The sequence below is a fragment of the Salvia hispanica genome, chromosome 4 (genome assembly GCF_029641045.1).
Source record: "Salvia hispanica isolate PSC_SH4W2 chromosome 4, Shi_PSC_v1, whole genome shotgun sequence".
Lineage (NCBI taxonomy): Eukaryota > Viridiplantae > Streptophyta > Magnoliopsida > Lamiales > Lamiaceae > Salvia > Salvia hispanica.
In genome coordinates, this window is record NC_142695.1 from 54180527 (window position 1) to 54203863 (window position 23337).

Sequence of the window (23337 nt, forward strand, 5' to 3'; positions counted from 1 at the left end):
CAAGTAAATGTTTAGGGCATCCACAACCCCGGCCCGGATTCAGGCCCCAAATCCCCTCCACGTCATCGTTCCCCTAAATTTCAGTCCCAGACCCCAACTCCTCTAACCCTGCAGGCCCCATCCAAGCCCCAATGGTGTAGTATTCAGATCGCCGGAGATAGGAACGACGACCAGATTTCTACTGGAAGGATACTCTCTTCTTCCTCACTTGGAGGAGAGAGCTTAGTTTAGAAGAAAGCTACTGTCATTCGTGTGTTCTTAAGCTCCGCGGAGCAGCTACAATCATTTTAATTCTGTTTTGTTATGTTTTCGTGATACAAGTCCTAACTGCGATTAATAACAACGTAAATGTACAACTAGTTCACATTTTATTTCTTTTTCCACTTTGTTAATTGTCAACTAGTAGACATGTTCTTCTTTTCCATTTTGCTATAGGCGGTTACAGCTCTTATTTTTCTAGATGAACATAATTAGAGTTGGAGAATTATGTTTTTCACAACAGCTGTATATTTCTTCTCAAAATACTTCAAACAAATGGAAGAAAGTCAGAAACTCCATACATGAAATTCTCCAATTGGAAATGAAATTAAAGTTAAATCTAGAAATCTTCTACAACCAAGTCTTTAAATTTCCTTTACAAATAGACAATTTTTTTTTCTAGCGGAAGCATCCACATAACTCAGCTACAGAACATAGAATGGTAGTATTGATAATGAAATTATGGACATACAGACAAAAGAGAGGAAAATACAAGTTACTCCAATTCAAGTAGCACCACTATAGTATTACTAAAATCATAAATTGCGAGTTGTTTTAATAAAATAATCCCTAAACAAAAAATAAATATACTTACTTGCTGCAATATTCAATCGTTGATGGTGAGAAGAGGAAAGAGCTCTCTCTCTCGCTTGCTCGCAAGGGTCAATTAATCTATTACAAACATTGAGAATTGAATATCAGGCAGTTATTTCCTTCTACTCGAGCATCATCGTTGTGTAGAAATCGTGTGCATAATAATGCTCCACACAATATTGAATCTTCTAAGCCGGAATAGACTTCCATCGGCCGCCGATCCCACGCCGTCGGATCCCTGCCCATCTCAACCATCGGCCGCGTCTTCTCTACCGAGATGATGGATGATGTTTTGTTTTCTACTTCATATTTTTGGGGCCAATTTCCTTCACTATTTGGGCCATAGTTTTTCCTTTACTAATTACTTAAAGCCCAATAAGCCCACAAACCCACTAACGAAGCTGATACAACCATAATCCATTCTTCAAAACACACATCAATTAAAGCAACGTAGGTGTCGACTTTTTTAGTTTATTTAATTTGTGATTTTCAATTTAGATTTACGGTTATTTTATGATTTTTTTTTTTAGTATGAGATGACGTTTTCATGTCGCATTTCTGTCGTTGGTAACAGTTTAGTTTTATAGGAGTATATGTTGTAAAAAGTAAAATTTATAAAATTGCATTGTTCATGAATCTTGCAGAATAAATTAAATTTATATTGTAGACAATTAGTTGATATTGAAATTTTCTTAAAATTAAGTCGTCGCTAGATTCAGTTAAAATATTGAAAGAATGTAGTAACTAGTGCCTACATAGCTTCATGAATTAGTCAGGTAGTTAAATCTCATACATGTCTTTTAGTATTGCATAAGACTTTACTTTGACTGCAGGTTAGATTATAGGACATATTAAAAATAACTTAATAAAACTAAATTGATGTCCTAAATCCAGTGGTCCTTAACTAAATTGATGTCCTAAATCCAGTGGTCCTTAACTAAATTGATGTCCTAATCTAAATCTCATTTGCATTAGGCTTTAATTTGACTGCACGTTAGACTACATAACATTGCATACGTATCCATGTTCCTGAAAGTATGATTATCACAACAGGGATAAATATCAAGAATAGTATATATGAGAATATTTAGAACCGTATTCTCAAATTATGAATTTAGTTGATGAAATGATTCGAAGCCTAATCGAGTTTTCAGAGATCTATCTAAGAGCTGCGAGAGGAAGGATTGATCGAGAGAATGGAGCGAAATCTTATTGATCAAAATCTGAGAGAGAAACTGTACAACTCTGTTTTTAATATGAAAACCAAAAGAGTAAAGGCAACAAAACAAAATAACAACTCTCTAACGGCTATCTAATCTGACGGCTCAGATGCAAGCTCACTAACTAACGCAATCCAACGGTTGCTGAAACACTCGAGCTTGAGATTAGCTCAAGGCTGATTCCTCTCTTTGAATGTGCTGATATTGAGCCATCACAAGTCTAACAGTTGACAACTCAATGAACACAACCAATTATTTCAGCTTTATCTGAGGAATTTAGTCACTTGATAGAACAAAGAAATAGCAAGCGATTCCAATTTGGATGAGTGGAGATTGGCTTAACTGAAGTGTTGTGGCAACACGGTGGAATCGACACTTGATCGATCAAAAGTCCAATTGACGAATATTTTGACCAAAAGATGTTGAAACAAAGAAAAGAAAATCCAAAAAATATCCTTATAGAAAGAGATTCAATCAAATCTCTTATAAAAGTACTATAAAATAATATTTCCCTCTATAAGTGTACAATGATCCTTTAATGGATCGACTTTAAACAATGGTTAATCGAGCAATTCATTACAAACCAAATTCAACGAAAACACAAATATACAATAATTCAATTTCAACATTTGAGTATTTACAAACCATCAATTCAATTCAAACACAACATCATTTCAAATTAAACATCTTATTAACCAACACTACACAACTATAGTGGATACCCTTACAAACCATCAATTTAATTCAAACATAACATCATTTCAAATATAACTATGGTATTAACCCACACAACACAACTTTAAATTACCAAGATTCCAAGCAATTACTTATACACAAACACATAGTAACTAGGAAGGATTTCCCTGCCAGAAAAAAAGAGTACAAAAAGGAACACTCAGAGAAAGACAACAACGTAACTGAAGCAAGAAGGGGAAGAAATTAAACCTGCAACAAAAGAAAAATAAAATAAAATACAAGGAGATACAATCTTAGAAAGAGTTATAGACTCATTAAAACCTTACCAAGGAATGTACCCTTTGGAGAAAGGTAGTTATTCACCTGTAAATCAGCAATGACATGATTAGAGCTTATGATTTTATTTTGCCAAAATTGAATAAAGAAAAATGTGAGAAATGAGATACCTGGTGAAGACTATTCCTTGAAGATAATTGAAGGGACATGGCTGACCTTCACGAAATCCTGTCCTATCACCATTTCTCTCATTTGCGGCATTTTTTTAATTACGAGAGTCTGAAGGGTAGAAATGGCACTCAATCCCTCTGGAACCATCTCCAGACAAGGACACTCTCTGAATGTTAATTTAGAGAGAAGGGGCATGGCTCCTGACTCCACTCTCCACTCCCTCAACTTTGGCAAACCTCTTAATGTTAGCTTCTTGAGGCGAGGAAAACTGTTTGCTGGACACCTCATCTCCTCCCCAACAAATGAATTCCGATATAATCCCAATATCATCAAGCAAGGAAGCTTTCCCAGTATCCCCATTGGATCATCCTCAATCTTGGATCCAACCAGTCTCAAACACCTAATTTTCGAGCTCAACAAACCACTCTCGCACTTTGCTAGCGCCTTCACTAATTTAGATGCAATATACAATTGATAAAGATTGGGACATGTCAAAGCCTTCTCCAACATTCCCTCACTTGTTAAGTCGCAACTTCGTCTAATGTTTACTTGACAATCCTGTATCTTGTTCCAGTTCATAATGCCATTCATGATAGCTGACAAGCTTTCACTATCGTGTACTATTGGAGAAAAACGTCGGAGATTCTTCATTCTGTCCATACATTTAAGTTCATGGCATCTGCTATCAAAGAATAGTAGAGTCTCCAAATCATATACTCCCTCATCCAATCTTAGTCGATAATTTCTAATGTTTTCTTCTCCATAGATAGGAAGAATCAAGTGTTTTAATCGCATCTCCTTAAAAACATTTGGAACTTCAACATCCGTTGAACCTGTTAAATCAAGGGTATCCAAATATACCAAATTCCTCATGGATGATGGTAGCTTATCAAGTTCACATCTATGTAAACGCAAACATCTAAGGTGAACAAGTTTAGTGATTCCGCTCGGTAACTTTCCTCCTGCAAATTTGAATCTATAAAAAAGTAGATCTCTTACCAATTTGAATTTGTGAAAATCAACTATACTTTGTGGGGGGAACTCAACAACATTCGATCCTATGCGATTGAATAATCGAACAGACCTTATATGCTCCCAAGTATCTTCTCCACAAACAACTTTATGTTCATACTCGACTTCATTTCTGAAATGTATTGCCAGATGTTGTATCTTCATATGCGACGAAGCTTCCGGTAGTAAGTTACAAAGTTTCCCACCTTTATACTCCAAACACTTCACACCAAAATGCTCCCTTTTTCCCAATTTCAAACATAGTTCTCTTACTACATCATGAAGTATGCATGTACGATATTTTTTATTTCCGACATCATAATCAAGTTTAATTTCAACTTGAACAATGGACCTGGAGGCTAACTCACTTAAGTACAGCTCAGCGATTTCCATTAAAGTGTCCTCCTTGTCTCCAATATTCTCACATGAAATCATGCCATGTGCTATCCACATGCTATATAGATGCCAAGCAGATACGACTTCATCCTCACCCAATATACCCATATAGAGAAAGCAAGGCTTTAAATAATAGGGTAAACTTTCATAGCTTAAATTTAGCACTTCATCAATCTGCTTTCCATCTCCGTATATGGCTGCTTTGATGTGCTCATTTACTGATTCCCACTCGACAATCGATTTTTTCTCTCTCAAAACCCCACCAAGTAAAGAAATTGCCAACGGCAAATACCCACATTTCTGCATCATTTCTTTCCCAATTTTTTCGAATCTTTTTTCCAATGCAAAGTCTGCATATTGAAGTAATAATAAATGACGATTAATTTCTTACAAGTTTTTTAAACTGTGTATGTATTTTTATTAAGTATTCTATTGGATAATTGCAGTTAGAATCACAAAGTTTTATATTAAAATTTATGAATTACAAATTACTACTACGGTAATCACTGATTTACATAATTAAGATATCATGAGGAATTAAATTATAAACTATAGCTAAATAAAAGTAAAAGAAAACAATAACTTGGATCACACCACATGCATCTTGACTGAAAGATCGTTGAAATTAATTTGATAGTAATAAATACTCCCTCCGTTTCATAGTAATAGAGTCATTTTGTCGTTTTGGTACGTTCCATAGTAATAGAATCATTTCCCTTTTTAGTAAAAGTCAACACATTTTTTCACAACTACTCTACTCTCTCTTACTTTTTTCTCTCTTTATCTCTCAACCTTTTTTCATTTTCCACTTTATTATCCCTTTACTTAACTCACCTAACACAATTTTTCGTAATCTCTGTGCCGAAAAGAAACGCCTACATTAATATGGAACGGAGGGAGTATGTAGTAAATTAAGTTAAATGTAACAAAAAAATTAATCATCAATAATGTGTTTAGTGCCTAATTAACCACCCATTAGAAAACGTGTAACTATTGATACTATGTGTGTATGATTAAAAGCGTCGGGCCACCAATGCATTATTTAGAGTAAGATGGGCCCCGATTACTAACTTGATGAGCTTTATCCAAGACCTTAAAAAATCTTTTAAAAGAATGTGATTATTTTTTTTATTGAGGTTCGACTGTAATATTCCAGAAATTAAGAGTCAATAAATTACAAATTGAGCAAATATATATTCATTAAAAACTGCTTAGAAACTTTATAAGGGGATCGAACAGATATGTATTGTGTAAGTCACATAGGGAATCTTAGTTTGGGAAAAAACAATGTAGAGAGAATTGATCAAATGTGTATTTCGTACATGATTAAAAATTACTACCCCTCCGTCCACAAACAATAGATCTATTGTTGTCCGTCACGGATTTGAATGTAGAATTGGTAAAGTAAGAGAGCTGAGGAGAAAAAGTAGGTAAAGTAAGAGAGATAGGGAAAAAAAGTGAGTAAAGTATGAAAAGGAGAAAAAAATGTGAGAAAAATATGAGAGATAAACTTTCCATTTTTAGAAAGTGATCTATTTTTCGTGGACGTTCCAAAATGGCAAAAGTGATCTATTTTTTGTGGACGGAGGGAGTATGATATTTTTCCGGTTAGTGATAAAAAACAAATAGTATAATTTGTTTTATAGTTAAAACAACATTATACTTAATTATGAAAAATATTTAAGTATTATAGTATCATCTAAAATTTAAATAATATTTAGTTAATTTTCTATTTATTTTATTAGTAAGCAAGTAAAATATAATAACATATAGTGTAACTTATTACTATTAAAATTTAAATATGATAAGGGTAATTTTGAAAGATATATCTTCGACTAATTAAGTATTTTGTATGCAATGTCTTCGAGTAATTTATTTCATTTTGCATGGTATACATTCAATTAACTCAATATTAAATATTTGATTATTTTCTATTTATATTTTTTAATATTAGTATTGATTTTAAATGAAAAATTATTTAATTTAAGTTATCATCATTTGTGAATTTTAAATGAATCACAATCACCTTATACAATTGTCAAATAGTGATTTAGGGGTGCATTACCCTCTTTATCACCCCCAGTATAAAACATAGGACTAATATAATCCTTTGAATCTATTAATCTAATGGTTTTGATTAAAAGCATCGTCGTACATTATTATACCATTTTCGTACATTAAAGGGCAATTTGAGTATATTACTGTTACATCATTTATATGGATTAGTACATTAACTTAATAAAAACATTAATGTGTTATTAATGTAACATTAATGTGTTTTAGTGTATATGTCCCTTCTACGTAATGTATATTATAATTTATTGCATGAGTGACGAAAGTTATATCCATTCCCAAGGGTTTAGCAAACCATGAGGCTAGGGTGTAGTACTGACTCAGTAACACAACGTTCACTAGGGTAATCTTGTGGATATTATACCCTAGCCCTATGGATAAGTTAACCCTAGGGGACTGGATCTAACTTTCTCCGGTTAGTGAATGTTATGTTAATATGATGGTACTACACCCTAGTCCCATGGACTACTAAATCATTGGTGAATGATGTTAACTTTTGGCCCTAAGGGAATTAATACGATGCTACATTACTGGATAAATGATGTACAATATACCCATGATAATGTTTAGACCATTCAGTCACGTACGTACATTAATGTGTGAGACTCGTACATTAAAATACCATTTTCATACATTAACATCATGTACTAATAGAACATGATGTACAAATATAACTACATCATTTAGCGAAGTCATGTACAACTGTGCTTTACCATTTTTACCCTTTTCGATTATTTTATTAATTTTTAAATTTTAAGTGGCTTTCATATCAACCATCAGATCACACATAATCTATGGATGAAATTAGTTTTCCTTTTTAACAGTTTTTTACACATTAATATGGATTACATCCCTAGTGATTTATTGTTAACTAATTAGTTAATTAAGGAAATATTAGAAGTATGCCATAATTATAAGGATAGCAAATCTCATTCACCTTAATTTGAAGAAATAAACGGTTATAAGGACAAGAATGTATATATACAAAATAAAAATTTAATAAGAAATGAAATGGGTAATAACGTCAAAAAATCATTTTCGAAAGTAAAAATAGTCATGGGACCTAGGAAGTAACTAAGAACTATTTACATTTATTAGATTTGGAATCCAACGGAGATTTTAACAATTTGGTGCTGAGTTTTAAAAAATATTAAAATATTCAATCTTTTTACGTTAAAAAAAATGAAACATAGTAGTAACATTTTCTTGTGTGGAACCATATCCCAAAACTCACAAAAATAAATGCGCAAGAATGCGATTAGTAAATATACTTACTAGACAATTTATTATTGAAACATAGGATTTTATTAAGAGCAACATTTTCTCATGTGGAACTAGGGCTGACAATTTTTAATACGACACGATAACACGACACGGACCCGCACGGAATTAACACGACACGAACACGTACGTTTAGGATTTGGGTCATTATAGGGTCGACCCAATAAGGACACGAAGATAACGGGTTGGGACGGGTCGGGTTTGGGATACACGTTAAGAAAAAAAATAATTATTTTTATTAATTAAAAAATTATTAAACTTTAATTTTTTTAGTTATTTTTGTTGATTAAAAATATTATACTTTAATTTTAATTAATTGAAAAAATATTATACTTTAATTTTAATTAAATAAAAAATATTATACTTTAATTTTATAAATTAAAAAATATTAATTAAATTTTTTATGAATTTTAAGAAAATATTATGCTTAGATTTTATTAAAAATTAAATTTTTTAATTATTTAATTTTATTATATAGATTTAATATTACTATAATTTAATTTTATTATTTTGATTAAGAAAATAATTATTTTAATTTGCTAATTTTTTATATTTTATCGTGTAACATCATGTTTTAATCGTTATCGTGTCGTGTCAAGTTAACTTACTATCCTTAACAGAGAGTTGACTTTTTTTAGGTACATGATAACACGCACGAACCCGACACGAACCCGCTGGTTCGGGACACGATGGGACACGATAAGAATCCGATGATTTCGGGTTGGGTTGGGTTGGGACACGATTGGGTTGGGTCGATAATGGATTGACACGATAACGACTCAACACGATTTTACAGCCCTATGTGGAACTACGGGTGATAATACGGATATCGGGTATTGGGTTTACCCGTACCCGTACCCGACTCCCGACTCGATACCCGCCTGGTATTGGGTATCCAATATCCACTTTTATGGGATTGAGTATTGAAATTTAAGATAATTCGGGTATTGGATAACCCGAATGGATATTGGGAACTACTTGAATACTCAATTTATTATTTTAAGTATTTTTATAAATTAGGTTTAGTCATTTCGGACTTCAAGAGCCGGGCTAATTTATTTAGTTATTATAACTTCTCTAAACTTAAAGTATAAATAAGTCACTCTCTTACTCTAGGTCACTGCTTCTACATTTTAATTAAATGTGTAACTTTTATCGTTTTACTTGTATATAAAAGTGATCCATTTTTTTATAGTTTTATACTACAAAATAAATGCAACATTAAAGATATTAGTCTATTTAAATATTTTCTATAGTTATATAAATATAATTATAATTTGAATTTTTTATTAGTTATTAACACATGTAAAGAGTCGGGTATTTGGGTACCCGATTCGTCGGGTTTGGATACCCGGAGCGGGTATTGGATTACCCGAAAATATATCGAGTCAGGTGTCGGGTGGACATTTTAGATGGTTTTCAGGTTTGGATACCTGATTTTTTCGGGTCGAATATCTACATATACCCATATTTCCCACCCCTATGTGGAACCATATTCCAAAACACACGACGTAGAACCACGACTTGTAATTTATTATAGAAACAGGAATTTTTTTAGTAAAATCGTATTGTTGCGTCTTATATTACTTTTTTATTTAATATGCACCTTCCAATTTTGGAATTTTTTTTCACTCTAATGAGATGAGACCCATTCTCTACTAACAATACTTTAATTACTTTTCCTCTCTACTTCTTATTACTTTCTCAATTTTGTATTAAAACTTGTATCAAACCAACGTGCATATTCTTTTGGGACGGAGGGAGTATAGGATAAGGGAGTAGTTCATTTTTGGTATTTTGGTTTATCCACCAAAACTAGTCCACCTTTAGTTTCATAATTTTTTTACCATGCATTACACTAATAATGATTCGAGTTTCCTTATCCCATTAACAAAACATTAGATACGTTTTCTTTTTCTCTTCTTCTAGAAGACGGAGGGAGTAATATAAAACTGACCTGGAATGTTTCCATGCTGAAATGCTTTGTTTTTGAGTAGTTCCAAAGCAGCATCCATATCTAAGAGCCCATGCTCCACTGCCAATCCAATCTCTGCAACCTTTTGTTCCCGTGTTGTCACCAATATTTTGCTCTGCAAATCTTGGACGATGAATGGATGCTTCAACTCATGCCAATGAGAAAGCTCCCAAAGATCATCCAAAACAATGAGGCATCGCTTCTCTCTTTGTATCTCACATAGTCTCTCAACCAACTCTGAGTCGCTCAAACTTGGAACCTCCTCCCTTATTCGTGGCTCATGGCTCAGACTCGAAATACTCCTCTTCTTCTCTAGCTGCCTCAGAACATCCTCCCAAACTGATCGACTCTCACATTGCTGAGTAATGCAAACCCACGCCGAGAGATCAAAGTCGGTCGTCTCATTGTAGAGCTTCTTGGCTATTGCGGTCTTGCCTGACCCTCCCATTCCCCACACAGATATAATTCGATCCTCTGTTTCTTTCGCAAGGAATTGAACAAGCTGCTTCAGCTCATCCTCCATGCCTACGAAGCAATCTCCCATCTCCAAATTGGGGAAACTCTTACTTGACATGTTGTTTCCAGTCGAGCTTTCCCCCTCTCCTTTCGGATTGATGAGTATGCTCCGTGTTATGCCTTTTTCTTGCATATCCTTGCTTATCCTCTCCAGATTTGTAGTAATTTCTGAAATCTCGGAGCCTAATTGGTGGAGTGAGTAGCAATCTGTCAAAATGCAGGAATATTTGCGGACGAACTGTTTGAGGCCTCTTCTCCTTGAAGAAACTTGATAAGCTGCATGTCTTTCAATGGCGGATTCGGATCTGTAGACGAGATCTCTGATCTCGGAGATCCAATTGGAGATGGTACTGCTTTCATGACGTCTTTTGTCAGCGTCTTGGAGGAAACACTTCATCTCCTTGAGCTGCGACTGGAGCTCTTTCACTTGATTGCCCACACCAGCTAAAAACTTTCCCTCTTCCAATAGCAAATCACGGATAGTTTCTAGAGCAATTGACACCACTGCTTCTGCCATTGCAACAATTCCAAGCTTTGATTGTTTGATCAACACTCAGAAAGAAGCAAGCTAAGAGGAGACGGTTAAGGCACTTTAAAAATACTGCTAGCTTGCATTGGTTAGTTGAAACTACTTATGATTTCCAGCTACCATTGCCACAGATTAAAAATGCAAATTTAATTAGCATGTCATAATTGGCTTGCTCAATTTGTCAACAAGTAGGACATTTTTAATTATCCATTTGTTAGCAGGTCATTAATGGCTTGCTTAACTTGTCAAATAGTACAAATTTTCTTATTATCCATTTGTTAGCAGGTAATTAGTCGCTTGCTTAACTTGTCAATTAGTACACACTTTCTTATTATCCACTTTTTAGAAGGTAATTAGTGGCTTGTTTAACCTGTCAACTAATACACAATTTTCACATTTTCTTATTATCCATTTGATAACAGGTCATAAGTGGCTTGCTTAATTTGTCAGTAGACACATGTTCTTCTTTTCCATTTTGTTTGATATATTTCAATACTCGCCGACAACTTTTCTTTCTATTTTCTATTGAATATTATAGAGTTGGAGAATATGTCCATTTTCAGAATTAGAATCAAACGGCTCAAGGCTGTATATGAATCACAAGTAATTTCAGGCTGTTTGGATATATGAATCTTGCATCACATAGCAAGTCTAAGCCACACCCTCATAGTAAACAATACAAAATCCTCAAACTACAATCTAAAGATCACAAGTAGCAAGCAAAAAGGAGAACCCATGAAGCAAAATAAAAAATAAACAAAAGTCACTAAGATTGAATATGACTCTATTAACTAGCCAAGAGAATTTAGTTGCATGAAATCGAGTCATCGAGACATCGTCATATATGATCATTCAAGCTTGATTTAAGGCACTTTAAACATACTACTAGCTTGCATTGGTTAGTTGAAACTACTGAAACTGAAAGTGACATGATTTCCAACTACCATTGCACAGATTAAACATACAAAATTAATTAGCATGTCATTATTGACTAGCTCGATTTGTCTACTCGTAGACGTATTGGTTAGTTGAAACTACTGAAACTGAAAGTGACATGATTTCCAGTTACCATTGCCACAGATCAAACATACAAAAATAATTACATTTCATTATTGGCTTGCTTAATTTGTCTACTAGTAGATAATTTTGTTGATTATAAGCCTATCCCACATGAGGTATTTGAAGGAAGTTGAAAGGTGTATATATATAATTCATGTCCAATCACAACTAGTTTGAGGTATTGTTAGGATCGTCGAAGTTTGAATTTGATTTTGGGTCACCCCCAAAAAACCTCAAACTAATTGAAATTAGATAGGAATTATATACACCTTTCAACTTACCTCCTTATCTGATGTGAGTTGGGTTTATAACCCAACAATTTTTTATTATCCATTTAGCAGGTCATTAGTGGCTTGCTTAACTTGTCAACTGGTACACATTTTCTTATTATCCATTTGTTAGCAGGTAATTAGTGGCGGGCTTAACTTGTCAACTGGTACACATTTTCTTATTATCCATTTGTTAGCAGGTAATTAGTGGCGGGCTTAACTTGTCTACTATTACATATTTTCTTATTATCCATTTTTTTGGCAGTTAATTAGTGGCTTGTTTAACTCGTCAACTACACATCTTCTTATTATCCATTTGTTGACAGGTCATCAGGGGCTTGCTTAACTTGTCAACTAAGTACGCATCTTCTTTTCCCTCTATTCCATTCTATATCAGGCATTTCTATTTCGACACAAAATTTTATATAATGTTGTCAACTAAGTACACATCTTCTATAAAAATAGGCCTCACATTCACTAATACTTTAAAGGGTTTTGGCTTTAAAAACCAAAAACTTTTCCCGAATTCCGGTTTAACCCACCAATTTTAAGATTTGTTTTTAAAACCACGAACTTTCGATTTGTGTGCTTCTTCCCACGGCGGGTCAAAGGTGAAACTCAACTGGTCTATGTGTCATTTTTAATCCTACTTGACAGTAAAATCATAAGTGAAGTCCTATTTGGCAATGCCAACTATTTTGCCATATTACCATTTCCCACCCTTCATCTTTCCATTTATCCCATTTCACATCACTAATGAGGAATTCTAACGCTCTGCTCCCTCCTTCCTCATTCTTCCTCCCTCAACTACTTCGACCTCGAACGCCTTTCGCGGATAGGGACGGAGACTGACAGATGAGCTTTCAGATGAGACTGAAAGCAAGTCGGTAGAGACAGACGGAGATGGTTTCATCGCAGAGAGAGAGAGAGCGCTAGACGGAGGTAAGGCGGTGCCGGCGAAAGACGTTGAGTTGCCGTGAGAAGGAAGAAGAGAGGGTGCGTTTTTAGAAATAAAGAGAATTTTCCAAGAAGGAGAAGAGCGATGGAGAGGGACAGCAGCAGTGATATCGACGGCGGATCGGCGACAGATGGGAATGGAGGCGGCTGCATCTGTTCGCTCAAGCGGCCTTGAATTTGGCGGAGGCGGCAGCGTTGCGCGGCTGTGAGAGAGAATTGCGGCAGAGATGGGAAAGAGATTTGGCCGGCAGAAGCGAAAATGCGTTTGGTCGAAAATTGCAAATTGTGGACCTCTCAGTGAAGAAGGAGCTCCAGAATGGCAGATTGAGAAGCTCGAGAGTGCAGATTGCATCTTCAGAAATTGGTTGATGACTATTTTTCAAAATCTTGTGGATTCACTAAAAAAAAAAATGTTAATTAGTGACGGCAGCGGAAATTTCAGGATTAGTGACGGATAAGCAACTGAAAAATGTCAGTCACTAATTCGTGACAGAATAGTCCGTCAATAATCTTAATTTACCATGGCTGCCGCCTTTGTTTTCCGTCACTGTAACTTTAGTGACGGAAATCCGTCACTAATTGTTTTTTACTGAAAAGCTTATTATTGACGGATCTGTCAGTAATTAGTCTGACACTAAATTTGTTAATTGCCTAAATTTCGGTGATTAGTGACGGAAAATTCTGTCACTAAATCGCGAGTTTCTTTTGTAGTGATTGAGGATCTCGAAAATTGTACTCCTTCCATCCCAGAAAGATTGATCCACTTTGACCGGGCACAGAGTTTAAGAAATGTAATGGAAAATGAGTTGAAAAAGTTAGTGGAATGTGGGTCATACTTTTATATACTTATTAGTTTTATGGGATGTAATCAATTGCTAACTAAGCAATCCAAAATTGAGACCAATTTTCAACTATTAGATTAGAAGATCTTGTGGTTAATATAATGCCAAGTGTAATATATTTTAAATTTAAAAAATTATTAATTAAATTAAAAGGGTATTAATGTCAAATCCTATATGTAGTAATTATAACTAACTACTTTCTCTCTCCTCAAAATCATCTCAAATCTTTAAACTTACGTAACTCTCTCAATTTAAATTATTTTTTCGCAAAAAATATATCAAATTAAAGATAATTTAATAAGGATTCCAACGAGATCTCAATTGCATATGTTACGACGATGTTCGGGTGATGAAATTTGATAAATTATATTTCAATTTTCGTACATGTTGATAAGCAGCTTTTATCAACAAATGCAACAAAAAATCTCAATATATTGTAGGCAAAATCTCAATATTATGCATGTCCAATCTCAATAAAAATGTGTTGATATTTTCTTGTCCTTGTATTGATATTCTAATGTCATATTGTTGATATTTGTAATACACAATATTGATATAAAAAAACACCCACGAAAATTATCATATGATAACATAATGACGATATTACCCCTTTGTTGATATTTTGCCTACTATTTATTGAGATTTGTGAGCTTTAATCTCATCCACTCATTTTAAAATCCAAGGGTGGAGATTTAGTCTTGATTTTGGATTAGGGTGCTATAAGTATTAGAATAGGACCCTTAGTTTTATAATAAAATGTAAGTAAGAATGAGTTAGTGGAATATGGGGTCCACTACCAAAAATAGTAAAAAGTGAAATGGGACAAACTTTGTGGGACGGACCGAAATGGAAAATTGGGACAATCTTTATGGGACGGAGGGAGTAAATTGCATCTCCAGAAATTCTTTCGATGATTATTTACTTAATTTTAAGTTTTAATTCAGAAAATAGTGTTATTTAACAGTCATATTTCCGGTTGTCCACGTTGGACAATTTTGCATCGGAGATTTGGTATTCGGGTCGGGTTGGTAAATAGCACACGAATCGAAAGTTCATGGTTTTAAAAACAAATTTTAAAATTGGTGGGAAAAACTGAAATTCGGGAAAAGTTTATGGTTTTTAAGGCCAAAAACCCTACTTTAAAAGTATTACCCTCATCCTACTAATTTTTTTAACCCACTTTCCATTATATTTCTATTTAGTTGACGGGTCCAATGAATAAGAGTGTCCACAGTGGGTGGACACGGCTGTGGACAAGGGAGGTGGCTTGGCCGCGCCTCCCTATAGTGGAGGACGCGGGCGGACATGGCGGTGGGTGGAGGACGCGTCCGCGCCGAGTACTCGGCAGGGACAAGGCAGTGGGTGGTGGACAACATTTATTTTTTTTATTTTTCATTTTTTTAAAAAAAATTTATGTTAAATTATACTCCCCCGTCCCATAATAGATGGCATAGTTGGAGAATGATACAAGATTTTAGGATATGTTGTTTTGTGTATTAGATGGAGAGAGAGATAGTATATTTATATTAACGTGAGAGAATGTTTTCCAAAAAAGGAAATGTGACATCTTTTGTGAAACAATCTAAAAAGAAAATGACATCTATTATTGTATATTTTTTTTCTAATTATTTTCTTCTGATAATTTTTATTTCAAATTGAACAAAAATACACCAACAAATGATAAAAAAAAAAATATTGTGATCTGGAGCTATGGACAAGTCCATTACAGGGGAAAAAAAAAAAAAAAAAAAGGTCCATTATAGGGCTGGACAAGGCTGTGGCCTGTGAATAAGTTTTCGTGGCTTGTCAACCGGCCATGTCCACGCTGGACAAGGCTGTGGCCTTGTGGTTGATATTGATTTTCATTCAATCGAGAATATGTCAGATATTTTGGATATCAAGACTGCAATCAGTGTATCTAAAAACCCGATTCAGCTTGATCGATCAAACACATTAAAATGGATAAACATTTGATAAAAGGAAAAATAATAAAATTGTTGCTTGTTCAACTAGAATATTTTATTAAAATCCGTGTCGAATCCAAAGTGCATATTCTCTAAGGACGGAGGGAGTATTATATAATTGAAGTGATGTTGTCTTTGAATTGAAATTGAGGATTTATAATATCTCATATGTTGAAAGTTGAGAATTGTATAATTGTGTTCCGTTGAATATGGTTTGCATTGAATTGCTTGATTGAACTTTGTCAAGGTTGATCTTTCTAAGGAAAATAATATTCCCTCCGTCCATAAAAATAGAACATAATTATCATTTTCATGTCACTTTAACTTGAAGCAGTATTGGAACGAATGAAAGAAAAAAGTAAGTGATAAATAGTGTTAGTGGAATGATGTGTAGGGCTATTATTTATTGAAAATTTTCCATAAATGAATATGTTTTATTTGTATGGACGGGCCAAAATTGATAATTGTGTTCTATTTTTGTGGACGGAAGGGAATATTATTTTCCTTAAAAAGATCAACCTTGACAAAGTTCAATCAAGCAATTCAATGCAAACCATATTCAACGGAACACAATCATATGAGATATTATAAATCCTCAATTTCAATTCAAAGACAACATCACTTCAAATATATAATACTCCCTCCGTCCTCAGGGAATATGCACTTTGGATTCGACACAGATTTTAATAAAATTGGTAAAATAAGAGAGAGGTAGAGGAAAAAAGTTATTAAAATATTGTTAGTAGATAATGAGTCTCACTTCATAAGAGAGAAAATACTTTCTAAAATTAGAAAATGTCTATTCTTGTGGGACGGATTAAAAAGGAAATAGTTCATATTCTTATGGGACGGGGGGAGTACTATCATATTATAGGTAATGATTAAATGCAAACTTTATATATTGTACAAACTCCAAACTTTTCAACACAACGTCAACACAATATTAACACAGTGTAAAATTTCAAGAGTTTGATGTCAACACGGTGTCAACCGTTAACACTGTGTTGATATTTTCTATAAGACGTTATTTTGTCATCTGTTGATATTTTCTAATAGTCCAAATTATAGTCTGGAATTTGTACAATATTTAGAGTTTGCGTTTGATTACATTCCGTATTATTAACCTACACAACTTTGAATTACATTAATTACTTATACACAAAAACTTAACAATAAAGGATATCTCCGGCAGAGAAAAAAGTACAAAGATGAACACTCAGAGAAATGCAACAACATGAGTGAAGAAGCTTGACGGTACAAAAATTTAACCTGCAACAAAAAGAAAAGTAAAATAAAAGGCTATACAATCTTACGGATTAAATACCTTACCAAGGAATGTACCCTTAGATAGAGAGAGAATGTTTTGTTTATGCACCAAAAAACCTTACCAAGGAATATACCCTTTAGAGAAAGGTAAAATGTTTCCTTTAAGCACCAAAAGTGGCAGTGATGATCAGTAATTCATTCAACCTGTAAACTAGCAATGACTACTCCTGTTATGAATACTAATGAATGAAAATAAAAACATAATGACAGGATTAGAATTTACCAAACCATCAAATGGATGCACATAAATTTGCAACAATTGAAAACACATCAAAACTAAACAAAGAAAAATGTGAGAAATGAGACACCTGGGTGAAGACTAGTCCTTGATACGAATTGAAGGGACATGGGAGACTTTGTGGAAATCCTGTCCTGAGGGTGATACCCTTCTCTCAATTTTGGCATTTGTTTAATTACAAGAGTATGAAGGGTAGAAATTCCGCTCAACCCCTCTGGAAGCATCTCCAGACAAGAACAGTCTCCGATTGTTAATTTAGAGAGAAGGGGCATAGCTCCTGCCTCCACTCTCCACTCCCTCAACTTTGGTAAACTTTTCAATGTTAGCCTCTCGAGGCGGAGAAAACTGTTTGTTGGACACATCATCTCCTCCCCAACAAATGATTCCCAATATACTCGCAAACATATCAAGCAAGGAAGCTTTCCCAATATCCCCATTGGATCATCCTCAATCTCGGATCCAAACAGATCCAAAAACCTAAGTTTTGAACTCATCAAGTCACTCCCACACTCTGCTAGCACCTTCCCTAACTTCCCTAACTTAGAACTAATCCACAAAATATGAAGATTGGGACATGTCAAAGCCTTCTCTGTTGTTAAGTCGCACCTTTCTTCAATATAAAGTTTACAAGCTACTATCTTGTTCCAATTCATAATGGCCTTCATGATAGCTGACAAGGTTCCATTGTCATGTATTCTTGCGGCAAAACGTAGGAGATTTTTCATTTTGTGAAGACTTTTAAATTCATGAAATCTACTATCTAAGTTTAGTAGAGTCTCTAGCTCATCTACTAAACTTTTCATTTCCATAGTCGGGGAAAATCAAGTGTTTTAATCGCAACATCTCATTAAAAACATTTGGGCCATGTTTGGTTGTCAGGATTCTGTTAGGGAAAGCAATCTGATTCCGTAAATTTTAAATTCCAATGTTTGTTTCGGTTTTTAATCAAACTGGGAAAGTAATCAGAATCCGAGAACAAGGAAAGTTAGTACAACTTTCCAGAATTCTAAATCCTAACTTTTCTTAGTATTCTTTTTCCCAATTTTAGGATTCTTGCATATTTAAGCAATAAAGTATAATTTTATTAATAATAATGATAATAATAATAACATAATAATAGTAATAGTAATAATAAAAATAATAATTATAATAATTACAATGTTTTTAAAATAATTTAAAATTATAAATCATACTTAATTTCACTATAATAAAAAAACTATAATTGAAATTATCATAATTATAACTTATTTTATAATAATTCATAATAATAATAATAATAATTTATTAAATAATTAAAATATAATTAAATAATATAAATCTTATAATAAATAATAAATATTTCATTTTATAAATTAATAATTAATTAATTTATTAAATTTATTAAATTATAATATTCGTAAATATTATAATTATAATATAATAATTATTATATTTATTCTTATAATAAATGAGTATTGTAATACTCCATGTAACTATAATTATAATTATATTATTATATATTATGATGGATAATCCATATTTAAACTATCCATCGTAATAATAAATATAATAATATAATTATTATTATTTGTAATTAATAATTTAATAAGAATTTTACAATATTATTCTTTTTATAAATAAAATAATAATAAGTATATTTTTAGCTTGGTGTTTAAATTAAATATAAATTTAAAATCTTGATATTTTCCAAACACAGGAAAGTAAAGTTACTAGGAATCATATTCTGGGGATTCATTTTCCCAGGAATCATTTTCCTTGCCAACTTTACTTTCTCGCCAACCAAACATGGCCTTGAAACTTCAACATTCCTCGAGTATTCTAAATCAAGGATATCCATGTATACCAAATTCCTAATGGAAGACGGTAGCTTATCAAGTTCACATTGTTGTAAACACAAACGTCTGAGGTGAACAAGATTAGTGATTCCTCTTGGTAACTTTCTTCCCGCAAATTTGAATCTCACGATAACTAGATCTCTCAGCAATTTGAATTTTTGAAAATCAACTATATACTTACTGGGGGATACTCAACATCGTTCGATTTTATGAGATTGGATAATCGAAGAGACCTTATATGCTTGCTATTATCTTCTCCACATGCTATTGTAAGCTCTTGATTAACTTCAATTTTGAAATCGCTAGTCAAATGTTGTATTTTCATATGCAAGAACGCTTCGCGCAGTACGCTACTAAGTTTCCCGCCTTGATACTCCAAACTCTGCACACCAAAATCCTCCCTTTTCCCCAACTTCAAGCACAGTTCTCGTATTACGTCATGAAGTTTGCATGCATAAAATTTTTGACTTCTATTTGCAGCATCATAAGCAAACACAATTTCAACTTGCACGATGGACCTGGAGGCCAACTCATTTAAGTACAACTCAGCAATGTCCACTAAACTTTCCTTCTTGTCTCCAATATTCTCATATGAAATCATGCCTTGTGCTATCCACATCTTATATAGACGCCAAGCATGTATGGTTTCGTCCTCGTTAAATATACCCATGTACAGAAAGCAAGGTTTCAAATAATAGGGTAGACTTTCATAGCTTAAATTTAGTACTTCATCAATCTGCTTTTCATCTCCATATATGGCTTCTTTAATATCCTTATTTACTAATTCCCACTCAACAATCGAACTTTTCTTTCTCAAAACCCCACCGAGTAAAGAAATTGCCAATGGCAAATACCCACATTTCCGCACCATTTGTTTCCCAATTTTCTCACATCTTTCATCAAATGCAAAGTCTGCATATCGAAGCAATAATAAATGATGATCAACTGAAAAGTGAAATTGACTAAGAAGGTGTTTGACTGGGATTATAAGTTCTTCTAAAAAAGTTCCAAGTTGTTCGAAGAATATAGATTCTTATAATTTACAATGAAATGCATTCGAATATAGAGCAATCCAAAATAAGCTTAGCCAAACACCCCTTACCACTGTTTTTTATTATCTTGAAACAGTATAATTATTTTATATGCTTTGCAAGTGAAGCGATAAAATGGATGGATGCCTATACACAGCTCAAGTCTAAAAGTACAATTTTAGATATGGATCTGAATAGAATAAAAGTATAAAACTGACCTGGAATGTTTCCTTGCTGAAATGCTTTGTTTTTAAGTAGTTCCAAAGCAGCATCCATATGTAAAAGCCCATGTTTCACTGCCAACCCAATCTCTGCGACCTTTTGTTTTCGTGTGGTCACCAATATTTTGCTCTGCAAATCTTGGACGATGAATGGATGCTTCAGCTGATCCCAATGAGAAACTTCCCAAAGATCATCCAAAATTATGAGACATCACTTTTCTCTTTGTATCTCACATAGTCTCTCTATCAACTCAAAGTCGCTCAGACTTGGAACCTCCTCCCTTCTTCGTGGTTCATGGCTCTGACTTGAAACACTCCTCTTCTTCTCTAGCTGCCTCAGAACATCCTCCCAAACCGATCGACTCTCACATTTCTGAGTAATGCAAACCCATGCCGACAGATCAAAGGCGGCCATCTCGTCGTAGAGCTTCTTGGCAATGGCAGTCTTGCCTGACCCTCCCATTCCCCAAACTGATATAATCCGATTCTCTGTTTCTTTCCCTAGGTAATGAACAAGCAGCTCCAATTCATTCTCCATGCCTATGAAGCAATCTCCCATCTCAAAATAGGGAAAAGTCTTCCTTGACATGTTGTTTCCAGCCGAGCTTTCCCCCTCTCCATTTGGATTCATGATTATGCTTCTTTTTATGCCATTGTTTTGCATATCCTTTGTTATCCTCTTCAGATTTGATGTAATTTGAGAAATCTCTGAGCCTAATTGGTGGAGTGAGTAGCAATCTGTCAAAATGCAGGAATATTTGCGGACGAACTGTTTGAGGCCTCTTCTCCTTGAATATACTTGATAAGCTGCGTGTCTTTCAATGGCGGATTCGGATCTGTAGACGAGATCTCTGATCTCGGAGATCCAATTGGAGATGGTTCTGCTTTCATGTCGTCTTTTATCTGCGTCTTGGAGGAAACACTTCATCTCTTTGAGCTGCCGCTCGAGCTCCTTGACTTGATCGGCGACACCCGCTAAAAACCTTCCCTCTTCCAATAGCAAATCACGGATGGTTTCTAAAGCAATCGACACCACGGCCTCTGCCATTGCGACAATTCCGAGCTTTGATTATTTGGTCAACACTCAGATATGGAGAAGAGAGGAAGAAAGAAGGAATAAAAGATACTGTTGCTACTAATATAGATAAGGAACGTGTGTAAAGCTAGTAGCCATGTATCTTTTTTATATTGATAATCCATATAACAGTTGCCTACAACATTAACTTATTTATTATTTGCACAATGATTATTGTTTATGCCAATTTTGTACATTTTTCTATTTTTTTTTCGTACTATAAAATTTATCTCATTTCTAATTTTGTCATTTTTATAGTGGAGAGCATATTTCACTAATTCATTTCCACTCACATTTTATAATAAAAATAATATACAAACTAGTGATCTACTCTCTACTAACTTTTCAACTCACTTTCTATTACTTTTTTTAAAACTCATGCTCAATCAAAATGTGACAAAATTTAAGTCGCGGAGGGAGCATTAACTATTGCCTCTATTATGTGTCAGATTACTCATATTTATATTTAGCATGAATTCTATGATATAAAGTATTCTCGCCGTCCCACAATAGGAGTTATATTTGGCGTGGTCGTGAGTTTTAAAAAAAGTAAAAAATAGTGGGTTGGAAAGTTGGTGGAATATTGGGTCACTTTTTACTAGTTTTATTACGAAGTGGGTTAGTTGAATGTGGTACCTTCTTACTGGTAAAAATGAACGGAACGAAATAACAAAATGTGACTTTTATTATGGGACGAAGGGAGTATAAATTAAAATGAGTAAAAAAATTAACCGATACTCCTATTATATACTATATATATGGGATCCATTTTTGAAAAAACAACAAAAATTAAATGAGACACTTAAAAAAAGAGATATCCCATGATAGACGAAGTGTAACAAATAATAGGGGACAAACCGAGCATAATATTTATCATGTCCCATTAAAAATGATGCTCCCTCCGTACCATAAAAGATGTCACACTTATGGGATGGTACGGGATTTTAGAAGGTTTTGTTTTGTGTGTTAAATGGAGAGAGAAAATATAATTTTTATATTCATGTGAGAGAGAATTTTTTCCAAAAAGGGAAATGTGATATCTTTTCTGGGACAAACTAAAAAGGAAAGTGTGACATCTTTTGTGAGACGGATGGAGTACGTTTTTTATTTTGAATTATCACATTGAAAATGACACATTTTATAAAATGGGAACTACATTATTTCTATTTTTCTTTTACTTTATTCGCTCTCTACTTGACTCACAAAATAATACTACCTCCATCCCAACTTAAGAGTCTTATTTTGTCATTTCTGTCTGTCCCAACTTAAGAGTCCTATTTCATTTTTACCATAAATGGTAAGTAGGCCTCACATTCGACCAACTTATTCTACTCACATTTTATTATGAGGGTCCATGAAAAATATTGCACATTTGTCATTTTTGGTTGCCCACGAAAAATAGGGCACATTGAAAAAAGGAAAGATTTCAACGACTTCTCTCTTACTTTTTTCTCTTCTCTATTACTAATAATATATACCCCACATTCTACTAACACTACTTCTCTCTTAATTTTTCACTTCTCT

The 23337-nt window shown here is 33.8% G+C and overlaps 1 protein-coding gene and 1 pseudogene across 2 annotated transcripts; both read right to left on the reverse strand.

Moving 5' to 3' along the window:
- Positions 1-2791: 2791 nt before the first annotated feature.
- On the reverse strand, positions 2792-11064 carry LOC125195888 (putative disease resistance protein At1g50180). The gene is made up of 4 exons (XM_089070024.1): positions 9934-11064; positions 3215-4972; positions 3095-3131; positions 2792-3017 (listed from the first exon to the last, which is right to left on the reverse strand). Exons 1-2 carry the CDS (start codon positions 10982-10984, stop codon positions 3225-3227), a joined length of 2799 nt encoding a protein of 932 aa, XP_088926150.1. The 5' UTR covers positions 10985-11064; the 3' UTR covers positions 2792-3017; positions 3095-3131; positions 3215-3224.
- A 6655-nt stretch (positions 11065-17719) lies between these two features.
- On the reverse strand, positions 17720-21856 carry LOC125203638 (putative disease resistance protein At1g50180; annotated as a pseudogene). The gene is made up of 3 exons (XR_016128803.1): positions 20736-21856; positions 19446-20398; positions 17720-18511 (listed from the first exon to the last, which is right to left on the reverse strand). The product of XR_016128803.1 is annotated as a putative disease resistance protein At1g50180 (transcript).
- Between the last annotated feature and the right edge of the window lie 1481 nt (positions 21857-23337).